The sequence below is a fragment of the Delphinapterus leucas genome, chromosome 12 (genome assembly GCF_059928025.1).
Source record: "Delphinapterus leucas isolate spDelLeu-1000000601 "Yukka" chromosome 12, BTC_Dleu_Yukka2, whole genome shotgun sequence".
Lineage (NCBI taxonomy): Eukaryota > Metazoa > Chordata > Mammalia > Artiodactyla > Monodontidae > Delphinapterus > Delphinapterus leucas.
In genome coordinates this window covers 28,062,050-28,083,286 of record NC_143140.1, presented here as the reverse complement: position 1 = coordinate 28,083,286, position 21,237 = coordinate 28,062,050, and the positions used below count along the sequence as shown (strand labels likewise).

Genomic DNA, 21,237 nt, shown 5'->3' with positions numbered 1-21,237 from the left:
ATCAAACAAGGGACTAATTAAAGTGTTACACTTTCAAAACAAGGGATACTACATAGTGGGGATAAATAATGAAGTAATACAAGTGATGACAGCTAATATTTCTACGCACAGGTATGTATGCCAGGCATCATTTTATCTCCACAACACTGTATGATGAGATACTATTATTATTCCCATGTTAAGAGGTGAGAAAACAGAGGCACAGAAGACTCAAGTAACTTGCCCAGAGTCTGGTTGGCAAAGCTGGGATTTGAACCCAGTCTGGCTGGGCATCCGTGCTCTTACCGATGATCTTATAGTGCATCTCAAGACACAATGTCCGGTAGAATATTAGGAGCAAAACAAATAACTACCATGACAAAAACCAATCAGACAAATCCAAAAAACAAAAAAAATGCAAATTGTGGAACACTGTATAGTATGATTTAATATATGTTTGTGCCTGCAAAAAAAATCTGAAAGTACAAACTGCCAACAGTGGATGACTGGCTTTCAAAGTTATATAACACAAGGAGTAATGTCAGAAAAGTACTGTTATGTTTTCATTTAGATTACTGTTAGAGTGACTCCAGCAAGCACTTTGGACAAACCACACCTAACTGAACAAAATTAACTATAAATGACTAAAAAATAAAAATTAATTTTATCCCCCCAAAGTTTGTTACATATAGCACCCCAAATAGAAAATTAAGGATTGAAGGACTTTCCTGGTGGCACAGTGGTTAAGAATCTGCCTGCCAATGCAGGGGACACGGGTTCGAGCCCTGGTCCGGGAAGATCACACGTGCCACGGAGCAAAAAAGCCCGTGTGCCACAACTACTGAGCCTGCACGCTAGAGACCACGAGCCACAACTACTGAGCCCATGTGCCACAACTGGTGGAGCCTGCACACCTAGAGCCCGTGCTCCCCAACAAGAGAAGCCACCGCAATGAGAAGCCCGCACACCGCAAAGAAGAGTAGCCCCTGCTCGCCGCAACTAGAGAAAGCCCATGCGTAGCAACGAAGACCAAATGCAGCCAAAAAAAAGAAGAAAATTAGGATTGAGTCTAGCCACCAGACCAGCATTTTTCAAACTGGGTTTTCAAAATGGGTTTCAACCATTTTTAGTCAAGAAACCATTCATTCATTCATTCAGTCATTCAATAAACATTTACTGAATACTTACTAATACCAGGCATGGTTCTGGGCATTTAATATACACCTCAGTGAATCAAAAAACCCTGTCCTGGGCTTCCCTGGTGGCGCAGTGGTTGAGAGTCCGCCTGCCGATGCAGGGGACACAGGTTCGTGCCCCGGTCGTGCCGCGGAGCGGCTTGGGCCCGTGAGCCATGGCCGCTGAGCCATGGCTGCTGAGCCTGTGCTTCGCAACAGGAGAGGCCACGACAGTGAGAGGCCCGCGTACCGGGGGAAAAAACAAAACAAAACAAAGAAACCCTGTCCTCATGAAACTGACATTCTAGCTGGGCTGGGGGGTGGTGCAGAGATAACAAACACTATCTCATATTACTATATATGTTAAAAATTGGTATTATGGAAAAATATTGAGCAGAGTTGGGGGGGGAGGGTTTGAGGGCAGGTAGGTTTCAATTTTAAAATAGTTATTAGGCCTCACTGAGATGACATTTGATCAAACATGTGAAGGAGGTAAGAGAGTCATACAAGAACCTAGGAGAAAAACTTTTCCTGAGAGAAAACAATGCATGCAAAGGCCCTACGGTGGGTATATGTCTGGCCTGTGCAAAAAAACAAGGAGGCTGAGGTTACACAAGTGGAAGTCGAGACTGAGTGGTAGGAAATGAAATCAGAGAGAGGGAATGAAGGGCTAGATCATGTATGGTCATTGTATAGATGGTGGTTTTACCCTGAGTGAAAACGGGAGTTTTGAGCAAAGGAGTGACATTATCTGACATATTTTAATAGGATTATTTTGACCGCTATTTTGAGAAAAACCTGTAAGGGAGCATATGTGGAAGCAAGGAAGCCAGTTAGGAGGTGATGGCAATAATCCAGATGAGAGGTGACGGTGCCTTGGACAATGGTGGTACCAGTGAGGGAAGGTGGCAAGAAGAGGTTTGGTTCTTGAAATATTTTGAAGGCAGTACCCAAGTTTTTGGCTTTGAACAATTGGAAGGATAGGGAGACTACAGGAAGATTCTAGGTTTCAGGGGAAGATCAGGCATTCAATTTTGAACATGTTAACTATGAGCTGTATATCAGATATCCAAGTGGAGGTGTCAACAGGTAGATGGACATAAGAGTCTGGCACTCAGGAGAAAAGTGTGGGCTCTTGATTAAGCCCTGGGGCACTGTAATGTTAGGATGTCAGGGAGAAGAGAAATTACCAAAGAAGACTGAGGGGGAAGAACATGCACTGAGGTAAGAGGAAAACCAAGAGAATCTAGGCCCTAGAAGTCATTAAGGAAACAGTGATGAACTGTGTTAGATGCTGATAACAGGTTAATGCAAATGAAGACAGAACTGATCATTAAAAACATTTAGCAACATGAGCGTTGCCGGTGACCTTGATCAAAGTATATTGCTAGAGTGGAAAAACCAAATCAGCTAAAGAGAGAAGAGAGGAGAGAAACTGGAGATAGTGTGACAATGCTTTCAAATTTTGGTGGATTCCATCTAGCATTTACTTTAAAAGAAATAGAATAAAATTGAAAAGTAAATACAGTTGTCCCGCGGTATCTATGTGGGATCGGTTCCAGGACCCCTGAAGATACAAATATCCGAGGATGCTCAAGTCCCTTACATTAAATGGCATAATATTTGCACATAACCTACGCATATCCTCCCAGATACTTTAAATCATCTCTAGATTACTTATAATATCTAATACAGTGTAAATGCTATGCACATAATTGCAAATACAATATAAATACTATGTAAATAGTTGCCAGTGCGTAGCAAATTCACATGCTTTTTTTTCTGCTTTTTAGAACTTCTTGGAATATTTTTTTTTTTAATATTTTCAATCTGTGGTTGGTTGAATCCATGGATGTGGAACCTGCAGATACAGAGAAAAACTGTACCAAAGTCTAAAAGTTTGAAAGCCAGCATGCTGGACTACTTTAAAGAGAAAGGAAAAACAAACACATCTAAGACACGTTTCATTAATGCTGAAAAAGCTATTATCTTTAACCAACTTGATTAAGTGATTATATCACTTTTGTGTAAATGGTTCAAAACAGACTGTGATACTTCATGTGTTGAAAGCTTTATAGGTTGTTATTTTTAAAAAAAGTTTCCTTAACTAAGACAGAAAGAGAATCATTTAGCAACCATTTAAAAGCAATCATCCTGCAGGGCAATGAGTGTTCTGCTTCATCATGCAGAAAGGCAACAACTTCTGGTTAAGTACTGATTATATAAACATCTGATTGAGAACAGGCTAGAAGGAGAAACTGGCCAATCCATGGCTAATGCAAAGATCTTCCGAATAATAAGTTCTCAAGTTCTAAACAGATACTACCAGTATAAAACAGCTTCAAAAAATATTCAAACACTCAAACCTGCAAATATATCAACAAAGACTAGAAGAAACCAAAACAAAAAGGCTTACAAAAGAAACATTCACAGAGATTGTCTTCTTCCAAGACAACACAACAAAGTAATCACATATGATCCTAACAAGTGAAATAGAAACCAAAAATATGCATAATTCCTTTTAACCTTGATATTTCATATCAGACGCCACTTCCTCCAAGAAACTGTTCGACCTCCCAAACAGAGGTTAACTGTCCAGTCTATTGTTCCTTAGTGCCCTAGACCTCACCCAGCACAGCACTTATTACTCTGTATTCTACCTGCCTGTCTACTTATCCACCTTAATCTCCCACTTGGCCAAAATTCAGTGTGGGTAAGGACCCCACACTGTGTCATCTTTGTCATCAGTCAGTGACTCCACGTATCAAGTATTAAAAAAACATTTTTTTAAATGGATGAACAAGGCAATGGCCATGCACTGAAAAAGAATTTCATGACCTAATGTGAAGAATAATTTCTCTATTTTCAAATTGGCTCATGCAGGGGAGCACCTGAAAGTCACGGGGCCCTTTGTGGAACACCATGCTCTTTTTAGTATGTCAAAATGAATCAAGTTAACTCTATCATATGGTTAGAGACAACTTTAGAAACATAAAATATATACCTATTTTATTGATGTACTACAAAAGTACAATCCTGAGTTCAGAAGAAATAAAGTTGTCAAACTCAGTTTGATCAGCAATTTCTGATTTTTTTAAATTAATATTTCTTAGCTACCTGTTCATTTTACTAGCAAAAAAGTGGCAGTACACACTAAATTTTTAATAAAGAAAAACAAAATACAAATGCAGATCTTGTTTCTGTTTATTGAGATAAAAACCATTGTTCACTATTAGCAGTGGAATACCTTAGTCTAGTTTTGGAACTAATTTGAGATCAACTGCCTGAAGCCATCCAGCTTCTTTTTCTTTGATGGCTTCATTTTTTCCCCTCAATTTTGTACCCCTTTTTTATTCCCCTTTATTTTCTAGAACAGCGTTTCTCAAAGTGTGGTCCCTAGACCACCTGTCCAAATGTGGTGAAGTGCTTCTTAAATGCAGATTCCTGCTGACCACCACACCCAAGCGCCCAGCAGTCAGATCAGAATCTTTGTGGGGAGGGTAGAAATCTATACATTTAATACCTCGACTGATTCTTATGTACACTAAAGCCTGAAAACCATTACTCCAAAAACAGTGCCACTCAGCATCTTCTGCTTTAAAATGAGCTTCAACAATTCAGCTGTTTGATTTTACCACCAGCACACAGAAAATTGTGGAGGGCCTGATATGATGCAAATTCAGGATTAGCAATCCCTGTTCTAAAAGAAATCATATTTTAGTGGTGCAGCCTCACATAGCTTCCGCATGGATAAATCTTGATCATCAAAAGTTAGATTATTGCTATTTAGGAAGCACCTCATATACTGTGGAGCTGTGTCATTTTTCATAACAAGATCTTTAAATATCACCAAAATTTGATCTGCAAAGTCAGGAAACAATGCATTATTTAGACTCTAAATCTCTAGCCTCTTTGAACTAAGCTAAAGTGATCAAATGTTAATATTATTACTTGAGTCATGTTTTTTTAACTCAATGAAAGCTGAGCTGACCTGCTAATATATTACTGTTTAACTCAAAAGCCTTATTCAGGAATTAGAATAATCTCTTTCAGCCTAAAGTAAATTCCCTCAGCTATCACTCAACTTCAATTTACAAATGTATTTCTATGGCAAGCTCATAAGGTTGCTCTTGGGATAAGCAGACTAGACACTGTGGCTCCTTTCATATGCATGCCTGCACACTGTGCCAAGATGAAGAGTGTCAAGATGGGAGGGGGTCTGAGGCCACAGAAGCTTGCTCTGCTGGCTCATTTTAAAATTTGGGGGGCTTCCCTGGTGGCACAGTGGGGGCCCGTGAGCCATGGCCGCTGAGCCTGCGCGTCCGGAGCCTGTGCTCCACAACGGGAGAGGCCACAACAGTGAGAGGCCCGCATACCGCAAAAACAAAACAAAACAAAACAAAAATAAATAAAAATAATAAAATAAAATTTTGGGTATGCTCTCATCATGGACTACTGGCCACAAACCCATATAAATTTCTTTTTATACTACCTCTCGAATAATTGGAATAGGGCTGAAAAACTGACTGAACTTTGTTTGAAGATTCGGACTTATATTCCAGCTCTGCCAACTGCAGAAAAGTCACTCAACGGTTCTGACTTTGGTTTCCTTATTGGGGAAAAACAATGGGATAACTCTAGATGAGGGATTTTCAGTTGACAGGGTCGGGGGCACAGTAAATTCTCCTAAGAAGAGGGGCACACTTTTCATTACCCCCAATCTAAGAATCATTGCTGTGGTGCTCCACTGGTACTGCTGGTAAAGGGTAGTGTGCTCCAGTCCAGCTGAGCTCTCATGGGCCTATAAGTTGAGGACTTTATGATTTCTGTCAACCCATAAAACCTTATTACTGAAGCACGGTTTTTCAAATTTTAAAAATTCTCTGTCTAGTGTTGGATTTTTAGGTGGCTGTCTAGAAATTTTCTCCAATAGAAAACAGATCAATGTTTCCTCTTAATGTTTTTCATGCCTGACAAGGAAAAGCCACTCTCCCAGCTCAATGCTCAGTTAGTGTAATTTTTACCACGTTCTGTCCCCAAATGGTGTTTTAACTTAAATATACCCTTATATAATGACACGCAGTTGAGTGAAAATTAACCAACTCATATCGTATAAAAGAATGTGGTCTTCATGCTCCAAGAGTTGACTGAGAGAGCAAAGGTTATGGAAGACATGCAGGACCCTTGTACTCATGTCAGATTATGACATATTATAAATGCATGCTCTCATGCCATGGTGCAACTGAGCCCACGCGCCACAACTACTGAGCCCACGTGTCTCAACTAGAGAGCCTGCGTGAGGCAAACTACAAAGCCCACACGCTCTGGAACCCACACGCCACAACTACAGAGCCCAAGTACCCTGGAACTCGTGCACAACTAGAGAGAGAAAGCCCACACACCACAGCTAGCGAGAAGCCCACGCGCCGCAACAGAAAGAGCCCGTGTGCCGCAACAAAGATCCCCACGTGCCACAATGAAGACCTGACGCAGCCAAAAAAGAAAAAAGTTAAAAAAAAGAAAAATGCATGCTCTCCACACATCAGTGTCTGCTGCCTACATTTTTAAATAACTGTGATATAAAAAAAAAAAAAATAACTGTGATATAAAATTCTATAGGTCTTTTTCCACTCATGAATACTTGACATTTTTCAACATTATTACAAGTTCCTTGTAAATATTTTTAATTGAGATATAACTGACATATAACACATTAGTTACTGGTATACAATACAATATATGTATATTTTGTGAAATGATCACCACAATAAGTCTAGTTAACATCTGTCAACTCATGTAGTTACAATTTTTGTTTCTTTTGATGAGAACTTTTAAGATCTACTCTCTTAGCAACTCTCAAATACACGATACAATATTATTGACTACAGTCACCCTGCTGTACATTACATTCCCAGGGTTTCTTTATTTTACAACTGGAAGTCTGTACCTTTTGACCACCACCAATTTTGCCCACCCCCCCACCTCTGGCAACCACCAATCTGTCCTCTGTATCTATGAGTTCAGTGTTATGGCAGGATTTCCTTCTTTTTATTTCTGAATAATACACACACACACACACACACACACACACAATCTTCCTTATCCACTCATCCATTGATGGACACTTAGGTTGCTTCCATGTCTTGGCTATTGTAAACAATGTTGTAATAAACATAGGGGTACAGATATCCTTTTCAGTTAGTGCTTTTGTTTCCTTCTGATAAATACCCAGAAGTGGGATTGCTGGGTCATAAAGTAGCTCTATTTTTAATTTTTTGAGGAACCTCCACACTGTCTTCCATGGTGGCTGCACCAATTTACATTCTGAACAACTGGGTACAAGGGTTCCCTTTTCTCCACACCCTCATCAACACTTGTTTTTCTGTTTGTTTTAAAAAAAATTATCTATTTATTTTTGGCTGCGTTGGGTCTCTGTTGTTGGGTCTTCGTTGCTGCGCACTGGCTTTCTCTAGTTGTGGCGAGCGGGGGCTTCTCTTCGTTGTGGTGCACGGGCTTCTCACTGCAATAGCTTCTCATTTCAGAGCTTGGGCTCTAGGTGTGCGGGCTTCAGTAGTTGCGGCACGTGGCCTCAGTAGCTGTGGCTCGCACACCCTAGAGCGCAGGCTCAGTAGCTATGGCGCACGGGCTTAGTTGCTCCGCGGCATGTGGGATCTTCCCGGACCAGGGCTTGAACCCGTGTCCCCTGCATTGGCAGGCAGATTCTTAACTACTGCGCCACCAGGGAAGTCCAACACTTGTTATTTCTTGTCTTTTTGATGATAGCCATTCTGACAGGCAATATCTTATTGTGGTTTTGATTTGCATTTCCTTGATGATTAATGATGTTTAGCACCTTTTCATGTACCTGTTGGCCATCTGTATGTCCTCTTCGGAGAAATGTCTATTCATATCCTCTGCTCATTTTTTCATCAGATTTTTTTTTCTGTTGTGTTGTGTGAGTTCTCTATATAATTTAGATATTAACCCCTCATCAGATATATGATTTGCAAATATTTTCTCCCATTCTGTAGGATGCCTTTTCATTTTGTTGATGGTTTCTTTAACTGTGCAGAAGCTTTTTAGTTTGATGTAGTCCCACTTGTTTACTTTTGCTTTTTTGCCTTTGCTTTTGGTGTCAAAGCCAAAAAAACACTGCCGAGACCAATGTCAAGCACCTTACCACTTATGTTTTCTTCTAATTTTATGATTTCAACTCTATGTTCAAGTCTTTAATCCATTTTGAGTTGATTTTTATGTATGGTGGAATATAGTGGTCCAGTTTTCCCAACACCATTTATTGAAGACTGTCCTTTCCCCATCGTATATTCTTGGCTCCTCTGTCATAAATTAATTGCCCATGTAAACATGGGTTTACTTCTGGGTTCTCTATTCTGCTCCATTCATCTATGTGTCTGCTTTCATGCCAATATCATACTGTTTTGATTACTATAGCTCTGTAATGTAGTCTGAAATCAGGAAGCATGATGCCTCCACCTGTGTTCTTCCTCAAAACTGTTTTGGTTCTTCAGGGTCTTTTGTGGTTCCACACAAATGTTAGGAATTAAGTACTTTTTAATGGTCAAAAAATATTTCAACAAGTAGATCTATGGTTATTTAAACATGTCAGTTTCCAGATAAAATGGATTTTTCAAGAGAAATATTGCCATTAAAGTACTTCTTAACAAAAATTTCAAATTGGAAATGTTACTAGACTATGTTTCTAACAGTACCTTAGTTTTTCTTTCCAAAGTAACATTCAGTGATCATTTTAACCTTATTTTCTCTTATGACTTCAATTATTTGACGACAGAAGACAAGAATGTCTGGTTTCCTAAATTCAGATATTTCCTACTTAGAATGCCTAAACTGATGAGTGTCCCTGACTTTTTCTCCACATCTAATCTGTACAAAGGGGAAAAGAAGAATTCCAGTTTGGAGGTTGCCAGATTCCTTTCTCTCTCGTAGTTCCCAGACTCTTGCCTGCCCTTGCTGTAGCAGCTATTGTATTTTTGATCCTTAGTGTTTTTAATATTCCTATGTTTCTGACCTCAGCTTAGCAAAATGACTGAAACTTTGCTTTCTGTTCATTGCTTCTGCTTTACTCAGATCCCCACAGCCCTATTTTAGAGCTTAGCAAAGAACAGTGGAAAGTATAACAGCTTTGAAGTCAGACCTGGATTAGAATCCTGGTTCCATCAACAACTATGAGATCTCAGGCAAATCACTTAAACCCTGTCTATGCTTCAGGTTCCTCAGCTGTAAAGTGTGGCTAACAGTGTCTGCCACAAATGTGCACTGAGTATTAGACTCAGTACTACTCAGGAAAATGTACTGAAAGTGCCCAACACAGCGTGGCACACAGCAAGCCTTCATAAACCTTGGTTACTACTGTTCAATAGTGCATACCATTACTATTATTGCTCACATTTCCTTACCCTAATTTGGAACTGGCATTCTTGATTCCTGACTTGAACCCCAAGATTGCCAGTGCCAGGGAGATGCAGAAGGAGAAGAACAAGTCCCTCCCTGACAAAGAAATCTGCAAATTTGGAAATACCCAACTGGAAAAGGAAGGCAATTACTAATCATGAAGGTTAAAGAGGAAACCCAGCAAGAATCAACTGGGTGTTTGAGATAAGTATGTTGACTTGAATAGAAAACAAAAGAAGTCTCAAAAACATTCCAGTTGAAGTATATAAATACATAGAAATCTGTTACTGGCATTTAAAAAAATGAAATAAAACATAGCTTTTCAGTGGCAATCTAGTTTCCATGAGGAGTTATTTTTCCAGATAGCATAAAATTCGTTTCCTATCTTAAGCTGCACCTGCTAGATTACTAACATTTGTATTATTAAGTCTCCGGACTTAAAGTGCTTTTAATGTGAATTTTCCTCCTACTGCGCCCATCTGTTCTTTTCTTGTGGGCCCAGGGGAAGCCAAGACTTAATAAATATTCAGTTCTCAGACTTCTTTATGATATTTTCATATAAGCATTTATATCCACTGAAGAAAATTATAAGACTGTGTTCAGAAACTTAACTCCACTTGATTTCCCTTTTCTCACTATCCACATGGTCATTATTTTTATGAAAGACTAAGAAGTCACCATACATATAAGAAGTAAAGCCAAGGAAAACAAATAATTATAACTTTAAAAGGTAAATTTGTCAGGGATAGTAAGTGATCTTTGATATCTGATAACACCAAGATATCTTATTTATTCATATAATATTAGACAAATAATTTATGACTTAGCCAATATTAAATTAATGTGGATAGAGCCAGCTCAGGTGGGAGAAGGCATCAGCCGTGGCCTCCTTCACAGGATGCATTTCACCCAGTGATGCTGCTCCTCTGCCCAACCAGGTCAGGGCCATGTGAGCTTGCTTTCCATGACCACCTTCCCTACCATGACAGCAAGCTGGCCGGATGGAAATGATCCATACCTAAGTTCTCCCTGTGTAGTGTCAATATTTCTCTAAATAAACACTCATTTTACTTAAAAAATAAAAAGTTCAAAAACAAGGTAAAACCAGCAAAGAAATGGATGGTTGCTACATTAAAAACACTATAAGCTACAAACATAAATTCAAGACATGTATAAATATTAGCTACAACATGGCTACTTATGAAACTCCCTGGCAGGCAGAGTTCTGGAGGCAGGTGTTACTTATTGGCAGGCTTAGAGCAGACAAAAAAGGAAAAAAACAAACTACCTCAGCAGCTGCAAAGCCGATGCATACTCCTCTGAATCCCGTATGTTCTTTTCTAAACACGTGCAGTACAGCTCTCTGATCTGGAAGTGAACAGCACACTTGTGAGGAATCAAAAGTGATCTCCTAAGTTTGCACACTACGTTTGGAAAAATCATAAATGGTCAAGTCAAAAAAAATAATGTCATTAAAAACAGCCACTTTCTGTAGATGACAACAGACTTGGCATATATCACATGGATCAGGCATTTACATAAAACACCGTTCACATGAAAGCAAAATGAGACCATATTGGGATTGGCTGATATCACCGGTCACTTTGCAATAAGAAAATTATTAAAATGATGATGTGATTACTAAAAAGGTTTAATGGCAGAAAATGTCTTATAAACAAGTCATTCTTACATATTTATATTTGTTCTCTAAACCTTTTGAGTTAAGGATGCAAAGATTTAGGAATACAGAATTCTTCCATTGCATTCACTTGACAGGTGGTTCACAGGTTTATGCTATGACACAAAGGCCAGCAGAGCATAATTTTGCAAGGAGCAAATTCTTAAACTGCCTCCCTTTAGCTCTGGGTGTAATGCAAGGTTAACCATTAAATGGTCTCAAACAGATTCCTTTTTCCATTTCACTAAAGTGGAGGATCAGCTCTCTCAGTATAAGTGACAAAGAAATGTTAAAGAAAACAAGTTTAAATGCCTTAGCACATGTACATTGGAGAGAAAGCAACACCACTTGGATTCATGTGGCTGTTTCTAGTTGTGGCCATCAGACAAAAAATACTGTTTCAGTAACGAGTAAAGTATACAGCTGGAATGGATTTAGATTGCGTACTCACTGCAAGATTTGGATCCATTTCAAATTCTGACGCCTGAATGCTACCAAACTCAAAGCAAAAAACCACGAATATTCCTACTTTGTAGATTCCAAATGAGTAAGTTCTGGTTACCTGTCGACCCAGTGGGTACTTGGGAAGAGAAGAGGTGAACTGATGAAGACATCTCAAAACCAGGAAGTAATTTGTATGGTAAACATGCAGGTTTTCTAGTAATGACTGTGTTTCCTCCTAAAAAAACAAAAAACATCATAGAATACATTACAAATATGAAAGCCAGCAATTAAAAGAATAAAATACTAAAATCTAATTCATGGGTATATATATATATAAAATTTCCAGAAAACTGATGAGAGAAGATTCAGAATTGCAAATTAACCTTAATCCTGAGAATTTTTAATGCACACAAAATCTAGGATAAAGGCTGGATATTTTGTATTTAGTGTCAAGTCTGGCGATATTTCACACACACCAAAATTAATATTGTAATTTAATTTCCTCCTACCTACAGCACTGCCACAATAACTTGGCCCCCAAAATACAAGTGTGCAAAAGAGCGCCCGTGGGATGCCTGCCCATGCTAGTCACCTGGTGTGTACCACAGCAAGGTATGCCCATCACCCTCTACCTCACTGGCATCAGAAGGGTGAGGAGATCACCAGAGCGCCCACTACCAATGTAATTAACGGTTGCTGAGGTTCCACTTAAGATGTATGTATGCTTTTCTTAAAGTCCTGGTAAAGTTGTGTTTGAAAGGGAAGAAGGAGAGACTGTAGAAGAAATACTGCAGGTGTAAACCCCTGCTTTTTGCTGGGAATCTCCAATACTGGTTTAGTCACTTTACCAACTAAGGGGAAAAAAAAGTGAAAAAGAGCAATGTGAAGCCAACAAGCTTTATAATTTAGAATCCAACAAGTATGATATGGGAGATAGTGTCTTAAGAAACCTATGGGATGACTGAGCTCACAAATCAGTTTCAAAAGGTTTTTCTTGGGGGCGGGGGGTGGTTGGAAGTGATTATGTTTTCTAGAACCTTCTGAAATGGTTTAGAAATGATTTTAAAACACTACGTCCTATCAAGCATTTTTCAGGCCTCAAATACTTTTATCACTGCTTATTTCTGTAACATTTTCTTAAGAGGATTATGATCTGTGGCATGGTCTTCAAATTTTTTTCTCCAATGAGAAGTCAAATAAAGGGCTTTAACTACTGGGCTGTCTTTTTTTTCAGTAATATCTTGCAGATACCCATTATTTTCAGTGGTCAACCATGCAGAAAATAATACCTCAGATATCAATAAATTCAAGCAAATCCAACATATATAAACCAACAAATCTGATATATTTTCCTAAACTCTAACTCAGAAATCAATTCCTTGGTCAGCGATCTATGGACCATTACCTGAAAGCATAGGGCAAATGAAAGAAAAGCTTTTAGTATCAAAATGTTTTCCCACCAGTATCCGAGTTAGTTGGAATTTCAAAAATCTAGGTCTCCTATCATAACAAAGGGTATTTTAACCACCACTGGCAAGGTATACTTTAATTCTATTTTCACTGTAAGCTATGACAGAGACTGCATAAAGCCACTAACTGTTTGCCTTGATGTGTGATTAAACAGCTTTTAAACAGGGGCAATATTCTGGAGAAAAAGGAATCTATTACTGAATAATAACCATACTTCTTGCTGCTTCATGCACTACCTATTACTTTTGCTTTGTGGAGTAACTGTAAATACAAATAACTAGGTGATACAGTAGAAATGAATGCCATCTTCACTGAATTTACTTGTATGTGGAGAGAAAAGAAATACCTGACACAGTATGGGCAATGTCACACGCTCAAGAACTATATGCCCTAGAATAAGTGTGAGAGGAGGGATACGAACATGTTTTCTCCCAGAATGTGGATCACATCCCCGTGCTGAGTGGAATGCTAGCATTTAAAAAACATTTTGTGTGGTTTTGTTCCTATAATATGGCAGACTATTTCATGTGAGGAAATGGAGTTCTGGTTCCAACATTGGAAATAAAACCGGCTACATGGGACTTAATTGAGAGAAGATCTGTGATATCTTTCTAAGAGATTTTCAAGAATAATTCTGACCATCCCAAATCTTTGCTTTATGTGCTGACTTTAGAACCTAATCTCCATATAAGAAAGATTCCACTGTTATTTATATCTGTGTGCTTATCAGCTGCAGCAGAAAACATCACAAATGACTAATTTAACTTTTTCAGGTAACCTGTTCTCTAAGTTCTTTGTCTTGCTGAGATACCTATCTGCAAATGCCTTTATCTAGGCAGGGCAACAATCCTGATGCACTTTAGGAACACTTTTTCATAAACTTAAGTCTGGTTTTAATGTATGAGAAAATTTCCCACTTAATAAACACATTACAGCAGCATCACAGTATGCTCATGCAAAAGCAAAGCCTGTTGAAACAGTACTCCTGTTTTCCAAGCATTAAAGTTTTCCTCGGGCATCCTTTCTGTACCGTAGTCATAGGTGCCACTGTTTTATTTCATAGTTGTGTTTAGGATGGTCCTTTTCAACAGAGATACACTGCCTAGAAATATTTATTATTTCCCAAAGAGATATGTTTTCTTCTGTTCTTGAAACATGAAGACCTCTTGGTCTCTACTGATCTTTGAGACAGATACAGGAACAGTGTGCTGTAAGAAAAACAGAGCAGAAACAACCTCCTTGCTCTTCCTTAAACGTTCCAGACATGCTCCAACCTCAGGTCTTTTCCACTTACTGTTGCTCTGCTTGGGACTCTCTTCCTACAGATTCTTGCGTGGCAAGCTCTACAAGTTCCCTTTATTAAAGTCACCTTCTTGGTGAGGCTCTTATTTAAAATTTCAATCCCACTCCCCATGCACACCGTCCATATTCCCTTCCTTTCACTGTTTTCACCTTAGCAATTATCACTAACATAGATATTTTATCTACTCATCTTGGTAACAGATAAGCTCCACGAAGGCAGGGGGTTTTGACTGTTTTGTTCAGTCCTGTACTAGGTTAATACCTGGCATACAGTAGTCACTCAAAAAATACTTGTTGAATGAGGAAGTGCATGAATGAATGGAGGCCAACACGCAGTCTCTCTCCTAAATAAAAGCAACCGCTTTTGTCTTGCTGGGTGTGGGCCAGACTTAACTAATTTTTCAAAAGAAGACAAAAGTCTGAATTTGTGATGTAAAATATCTCAATTTGTAAATGTTGCCTCAGATTAAAAACAAAAACCACTATGGACCTAAAAAATCACATTTATAGCAGGCTGTCAGTTGCCAGTCAACGTGTAATACACCCTTTTAAATCAGCCATCTCCAATCACTTCAATTCTGTCATTCATTCAAAAATCATTCATGTATTATTGTTTACTTACATGACAAGGCCTCTATCATTACTGATCTAGTTACTTTTTTTTGGAGAAGCCAATGACTATGTAAAACTTAAATATATATATATATAGGTAAAGAAAACTTGAGTAGAATTACATGTGCCATGATGCTTAGTTTCGGCATTTATTTCTCTTCTTATTTCCATAGTATTTATCACTTTCGTGTCTAGAATGGTATGCATGGGGTGAAGAGTGATCTCAAGAAGATTACACGGAAGTATGTAAAAGTGACTAAATTTCTGCAATTTATTCCTTTCAGATCATGAAAAGCTGGTAAGACAAACATTGAATTTCTGGATGAAAACGCATCAGCTGTCCAAGAACACAGCATTTTCTTATTTATCATCTTGATAGAACTAAGTGTTATTTTTCTCATTAGAGAGAAATTTTGGCTGACAGTGTTTCCCAGATCACATGGCAGCTACCTAGAGAACAGCAAACCACCATTTTCTCCTAGCTCATGAGTGGCCTGAGTGCCAGTCCTCTCATCTGTCTCAGGCTTTTGTCCTGCATACTCTTACCCCGGCATTTACATCAGAAGCACGTGATGAAGGGTTTGGATTTAAAGTGTCAATTCCTCACACACTACCAGGCTAACGCCTAGCTTGTTTGATCACGTTTGGTAGTTTGTTTGCAGTGGTTTTCTTTTTTCCTTCTCTTTTCCTTTTATTATTAATAAATCTATTATTAATAGATTCCCCCTTCCTTCTGCCCTTTGGTTCTGCCAAAAGAAACAGAAAGAAGAGGCATGGGCAAAGGTGAAAGGCAGGTCTGCAACAAACGCATAAGCATGCTAAATGGTGACCAGAAATCCTTGCCCTACCACTAACTTGCTCTGTGATTTCAGATATTTCACTTCCTTTCTCTTGGCTGCAGTTCCTCACTTGTAAAATCAGCATGCTGAATCAGATTATCTTTGTAATAGTAATATATTACAACTCTAAGATGTTCTCTTACTTCCCACTCTCAATGGAGTTAAAATCTAGTTGGGCACATAGGCATAGTGGCATGAAACATTAAAAGTCAGAATAATAAAACTTCAACTGTCACCTGCAAGAGACTGAATCTAAGTTTTCTACATACCATGAAGTTTAACCCTTTAAGGGCTGAGAACATGCCACATAGTTTTAAGTAAGAGTTGAATAAAAATACATAAATTGATTTTCTTAGATGAAGTACTTGGAATTAGTCACTCATTAAATATACTGAGGATAATATAATTTCTTGGCAAGACAGGACCAACATGAATAGCAGTTCATTACTAGTAATATAGAATGTGGTCGGTATAGAGAGCACAAGATTAAAATGGGCCTAATCTTAGATATGGTATTGGGACAATGCATAAAAACCACTAATTGGGAAAAGCTGTTAATATTCCCCCCCCCCCCCGCTCCCCAACGCAAAACATTTGCTCATGGAAAGGAAGAGAATTTTTCACTATTAAAAATATTTCCAGGGACTTCCCTGGTGGTCCAGTGGTTAAGACTCCACGCTCCCAATGCAGGGGACCCAGGTTCACCCCTGGTCAGGGAACTAGATCCCACATGCCACAACTAAAAGATCCCACATGCCACAACTAAAAGATCCCGCATGCTGCAACTAAGACCTGGCACAGCCAAAAAAAAAAAATCTTTCCAGTATTTCAAGAACTAGGGTTTTTTTAATTATAGGATAATGATAACAGTTACGGAAATGTGATATGACGCCAAAATCTTCTTCAAAGCTCTCCTTAACACCTAACTTGAAACAAAATTTCAGGCACAAGCAAGAGTAAAAATTGTATCTCTGTAATTATGGTGAATGTGAAAGTCCTGTTTAAGGCACTTTTGACAGCTCAATTTCTCATGAAATATAGTTTCATAAATTAAGGATTTAAGTTAAAAAAAAGAAAGCTTGATTACTAAAGCAATACTATGGGGCAAAAGCATGGTAAAAATATATCTAGTCACTATTCCTATTTCACTTAAAACCTACAGCTGTTTACCATAATATTTTACCAAATTTAATTTCAATTAAACTTATGCACTAAAATGAAATTTTAATGAGGAATCTAAATGATTTAAGCAGTCAGAAAAAAATATTATTAATCAACAAGTAAATACAATCTTAGCATTCTAGAGCCAAAAGGAACTTTAAAGATTATTTGGTTAAACTTCTATTGAAGGCTTTGAAAGCTACTGAGTTATCAGAAGTTTGAATTAATGGGAGCTTGAGCAAGCTTATTCTGCTTAAACTTAGAAGAACTTGATTGTTGATTATCAGAGTACACGTTCTGGCCATTGTACCCAGCTGCACTGTACAACTGTTCAAGGACAGACTACTCAGAAATGAGAAAATGCACAGAATCATTACTCTTTCATCAGCTGTATGATGAAAGAGTAAAGATTCTAAGGTCCCACCTTAGTTTGAACTTCTTAGTGAATCTTCTACAAATGTACATGATTGGGTTAGCTAAATTTTTAAACTTACAAGTACATTAAAAAAATTCATTCCTTAAGTTTACGAAATACAAAGCTGGTACACAATTTCAAAGCAGTATCTATGAAACTAAGGGTCCATAATTTTAAGGGAGTTGAAGTTTTTTTTGTCTTTTTGGGGTTTTTTTTACATCTTGATTCCAGTCAGAGGATAATTGAGATGAATAATTTGTTTAGGTTGAAATTTAGTAGCTTAGTTCTACACTTAAGAAAACAGGGTAAGGGAAACAATAAATAATGCTTCCTTCTAGGGAGTCAGTCTAATTCAGTGGTTCTTAAAGAATGGTCTCCAGACCAGCAGCATCAGCATTATCTGGGACCTTGCTAAAATGCAAATTCCTGGGGCCCAGCACAAGACTACAAAATCAGAAACTCTGGGGATGGAGCCCAGATATCTCTGTTTTAACAAGTCCTCCAAGTGATTCTGATGTATGCTAAGGTCTGAGAATCACTCATTTAGTTTATCAGAGTAGAAAGCAAACTAGACTTTTAGGGCAGAGACAATCTTGATATAAAGAGTATAAATTTCTCTCAATAACACGATGAGGTCTATGTCTTAGAAATCTGAATGTAGAAAATGGGTACAAAATGATCAATTCTAACAGTAGGTAAGTCTATATAACTATATAATCTATATGACTGTATAACAGAGTATTATATATAGTATGTATGTTATAGAATATATAAAACAGTATATTTATATTGATCTTAATTTTTATTATAGTGAAAAATAAATAGTAACAATATGATTTATATTTATAAGTTTTATTGTTCTATTTGTTTTTAACTCACTCTCACTTGCTGAACAGGCTTTGATTATCACTAATTCCTATGAGGAAATCATACTAAGAAATTATCATCCAATTTCAGAGATAAGGAAATTGAGGCTTAAATAGGGTAACTGATTTCCTCAAGTACACATCGAGGAGCAGCTAGAGTTCAAACCAAGACTTCTGAGGTCAAGATCAGGATCTCCCCCTGTATCGTGCAGTACCATATTACTGATTATCATATGGAGTTTCTTTTAATTTTTTTTATTATAGAAAAATATACATAAAATTATCATGTATTTTAAAACAAAACTATAAAAAGAGAAAAAGAAAAGCATTATAAGAATAAAATAGTCAAAGATACTTTTGCTCTAAACCAGAAAAATCAACAGACATATTGATTGATTTTTTTCAGAGATATCTTCTGTCTTTTGAATTTACCAGGTAGCCTGCAGATGACCTTTTCAGGTTAAGGGTACAAATCTTTGTGCTCCTTCATATTTCTTACTATGTAAGTCTCAAGAAAATATGCCTCTAAATGATCAAATATGCGATCCCAAAATGAATACAGCAAGGATAATAAGAAATAAGGCTGATAAGTGCAACAAATACAAGCACAGCATAAATAAATGCTTAGAAAATACACAAAAAGTTACAGAAAAGCAAAGCTAAATGTCAGGCTATTTCTGTAACAGACCAGCCTAGACATTCTCTCCCTTTGTTATCTCAATGGTTAAAGGTACTCTTTAAAAATCTATTCCTTAAGACTTCCCTGGTGGCACAGTGGTTAAGAATCTGCCTGCCAACGCAGGGGACACGGTTCGAGCCCTGTTCCAAGAAGATCCCACATGCCATGGAGCAACTAAGCCCGTGTGCCACAAGTACCGAGCCTGCGCTCTAGAGCCCGCGCACCACAACTACTGAAGCCCGCGTGCCTAGAGCCCGTGCTCTATAACAAAAGAAGCCACCACAATGAGAAGCCCGTGCACCCAAGGAAGAGTAGCCCCTGCTCACCGCAACTAGAGAAAGCCTGCACAGCAATGAAGACCCAACACAGCCAAAAATAAATAAATAAAATTAATTAATTAAAAAAAATCTATTCCTGGCTTCTGAAAATACTCTTGACAGAAAGTTCTAGCAGGAAATGCACTTGGCAACTAGCTGACTCAGCACAGAGCTAATCTACCTAATCTTGAAAAACTCAATAAAATGCACACATCCTCTCCCACTGGTTCTTAAGTTTCTTCTCTACTGAAATAGGGTTTGAAGACTTCCTATACTGCTCTGAAAAGATTACAGAGATTATTAAAATGATTATTAAACCCAATCTAGAAGTGATTATATATTATAGCTCAGTGTGGATTCTGCCTCAGAAATAACATTTAATAAAAGCCATTCTCCATTGTAATTATGTATGCCATAATTCGTTGCGTGCAGCAATGAAGACCCAATGCAGCCAAAAATAAATACATTTATTAAAAAAAAAGAGGTAAATTAGTATTTACCTATATAGAACACATGCCCTCTAGGAACTAATATTCTTTTATTCAAAATTTGAAAATAGTTTGTATCAGTAAAACCCACAGAGCACTAGGGCTTAACTTCAATCTCATCTTAATTTTATTACAATTTTCTAATAACTTTTTCCTTAAAAAGTTATAAAGAGTATGAAAATAAGTGTGACATTATGCATTCTAATTGTAAGGGACTTGTTAAATAAATGAAGGTAAATTCATTCAATAAAATATGATGCCACTCTTACAACTACATGTAAAAGAATAAAACTAGAACATTCTATAACACCACATACAAAAATAAACTCAAAATGGATTAAAGACCTAAATGTAAGACTGAAACCCAAAAAACTCCTAGAAGAACACATAGACAGAACACTCTGACAATTCGCAGCAATATTTGTTTGGCTCTGTCTCCTAAGGCAAAGGAAACAAAAGCAAAAATAAACAAATGGGACCTAATTAAACTTAAAATCTTTTGCACAGCAAAGGAAACCATCAACAAAATAAAAAGACAACTTACTGAATGGGAGTAAATATTTGCAAATTATATTACTGATAAGGGATTAATATCCAGCATATATAAACAGCTCACATAACGCAACTTCAAAAAACGAACAACCTGATTAAAAAATGGGCAGAACTGAATAGACATTTTTCCAAAGAGGAAATGCAGGTAGCCAACAGGCACATGCAAAGACGCTCAACATTGCTAATCATCCAGAAAATGAAAATCAAAACCACAATGAGATATCACCTCATACCTATCAGAATGTCTATCATCAAAAAGAACACAAATGTTGGCAAGGATGCGGAGAAAAGCTAACCACCTCATACACTGTTGGTGGGAATGTAAATTGGTTCAGCCACTGTGGAAAGCAGTATGGAGGGTTCTCAAAAAACTAAAAATAGAACTACCATATGACCCAGCAATTCCACTCCTGGATATATATCGGAAAAAACCAAAAACACTAATTTGAAAAGATACATGCACCCAATGTTCATAGCAGCATTATTTACAATTGCCAATATATTGGCACCTAAGTGTCCATCAACAGATGACTGGATAAAGAAGATGTGGTGAATATATATACAGTGGGAATACTACTCAACCATAAGAAAGAATGAAATTTTACCATTTGCAACAACATGGATCGACTTGGAGGGTATTATGCTGAGTGAAATATGTCTGACAAAGACAAATACTGTATGATATCACTTATGTAGAATCTAAAAAATAAAACAAACTCGTGAATATAACAAAAAAGAAACAGACTCACAGATACGGTTACCAGTAGGGTAAGGGTAGCGCGTAGGGGCAGGACAGGGGTAGGGGATTAAGAGGTACAAACTACTATATA

General features: G+C 37.7%; 1 protein-coding gene across 16 annotated transcripts in view; it reads right to left on the bottom strand.

Moving 5' to 3' along the window:
- Positions 1-21,237, bottom strand: part of ORC3 (origin recognition complex subunit 3) — a 77,813-nt gene that overhangs the window by 33,267 nt on the left and 23,309 nt on the right. For all 16 annotated transcript variants that reach the window (XM_089921832.1, XM_089921824.1, XM_089921822.1 and 13 more), the window contains 2 exons: positions 11,825-11,941; positions 10,873-10,952 (listed from right to left, as the gene is read on the bottom strand). In XM_089921832.1, coding sequence (XP_089777958.1) covers positions 10,873-10,952; positions 11,825-11,941 — 197 coding nt within the window. The remainder of the gene's footprint in view (positions 1-10,872; positions 10,953-11,824; positions 11,942-21,237) is intronic.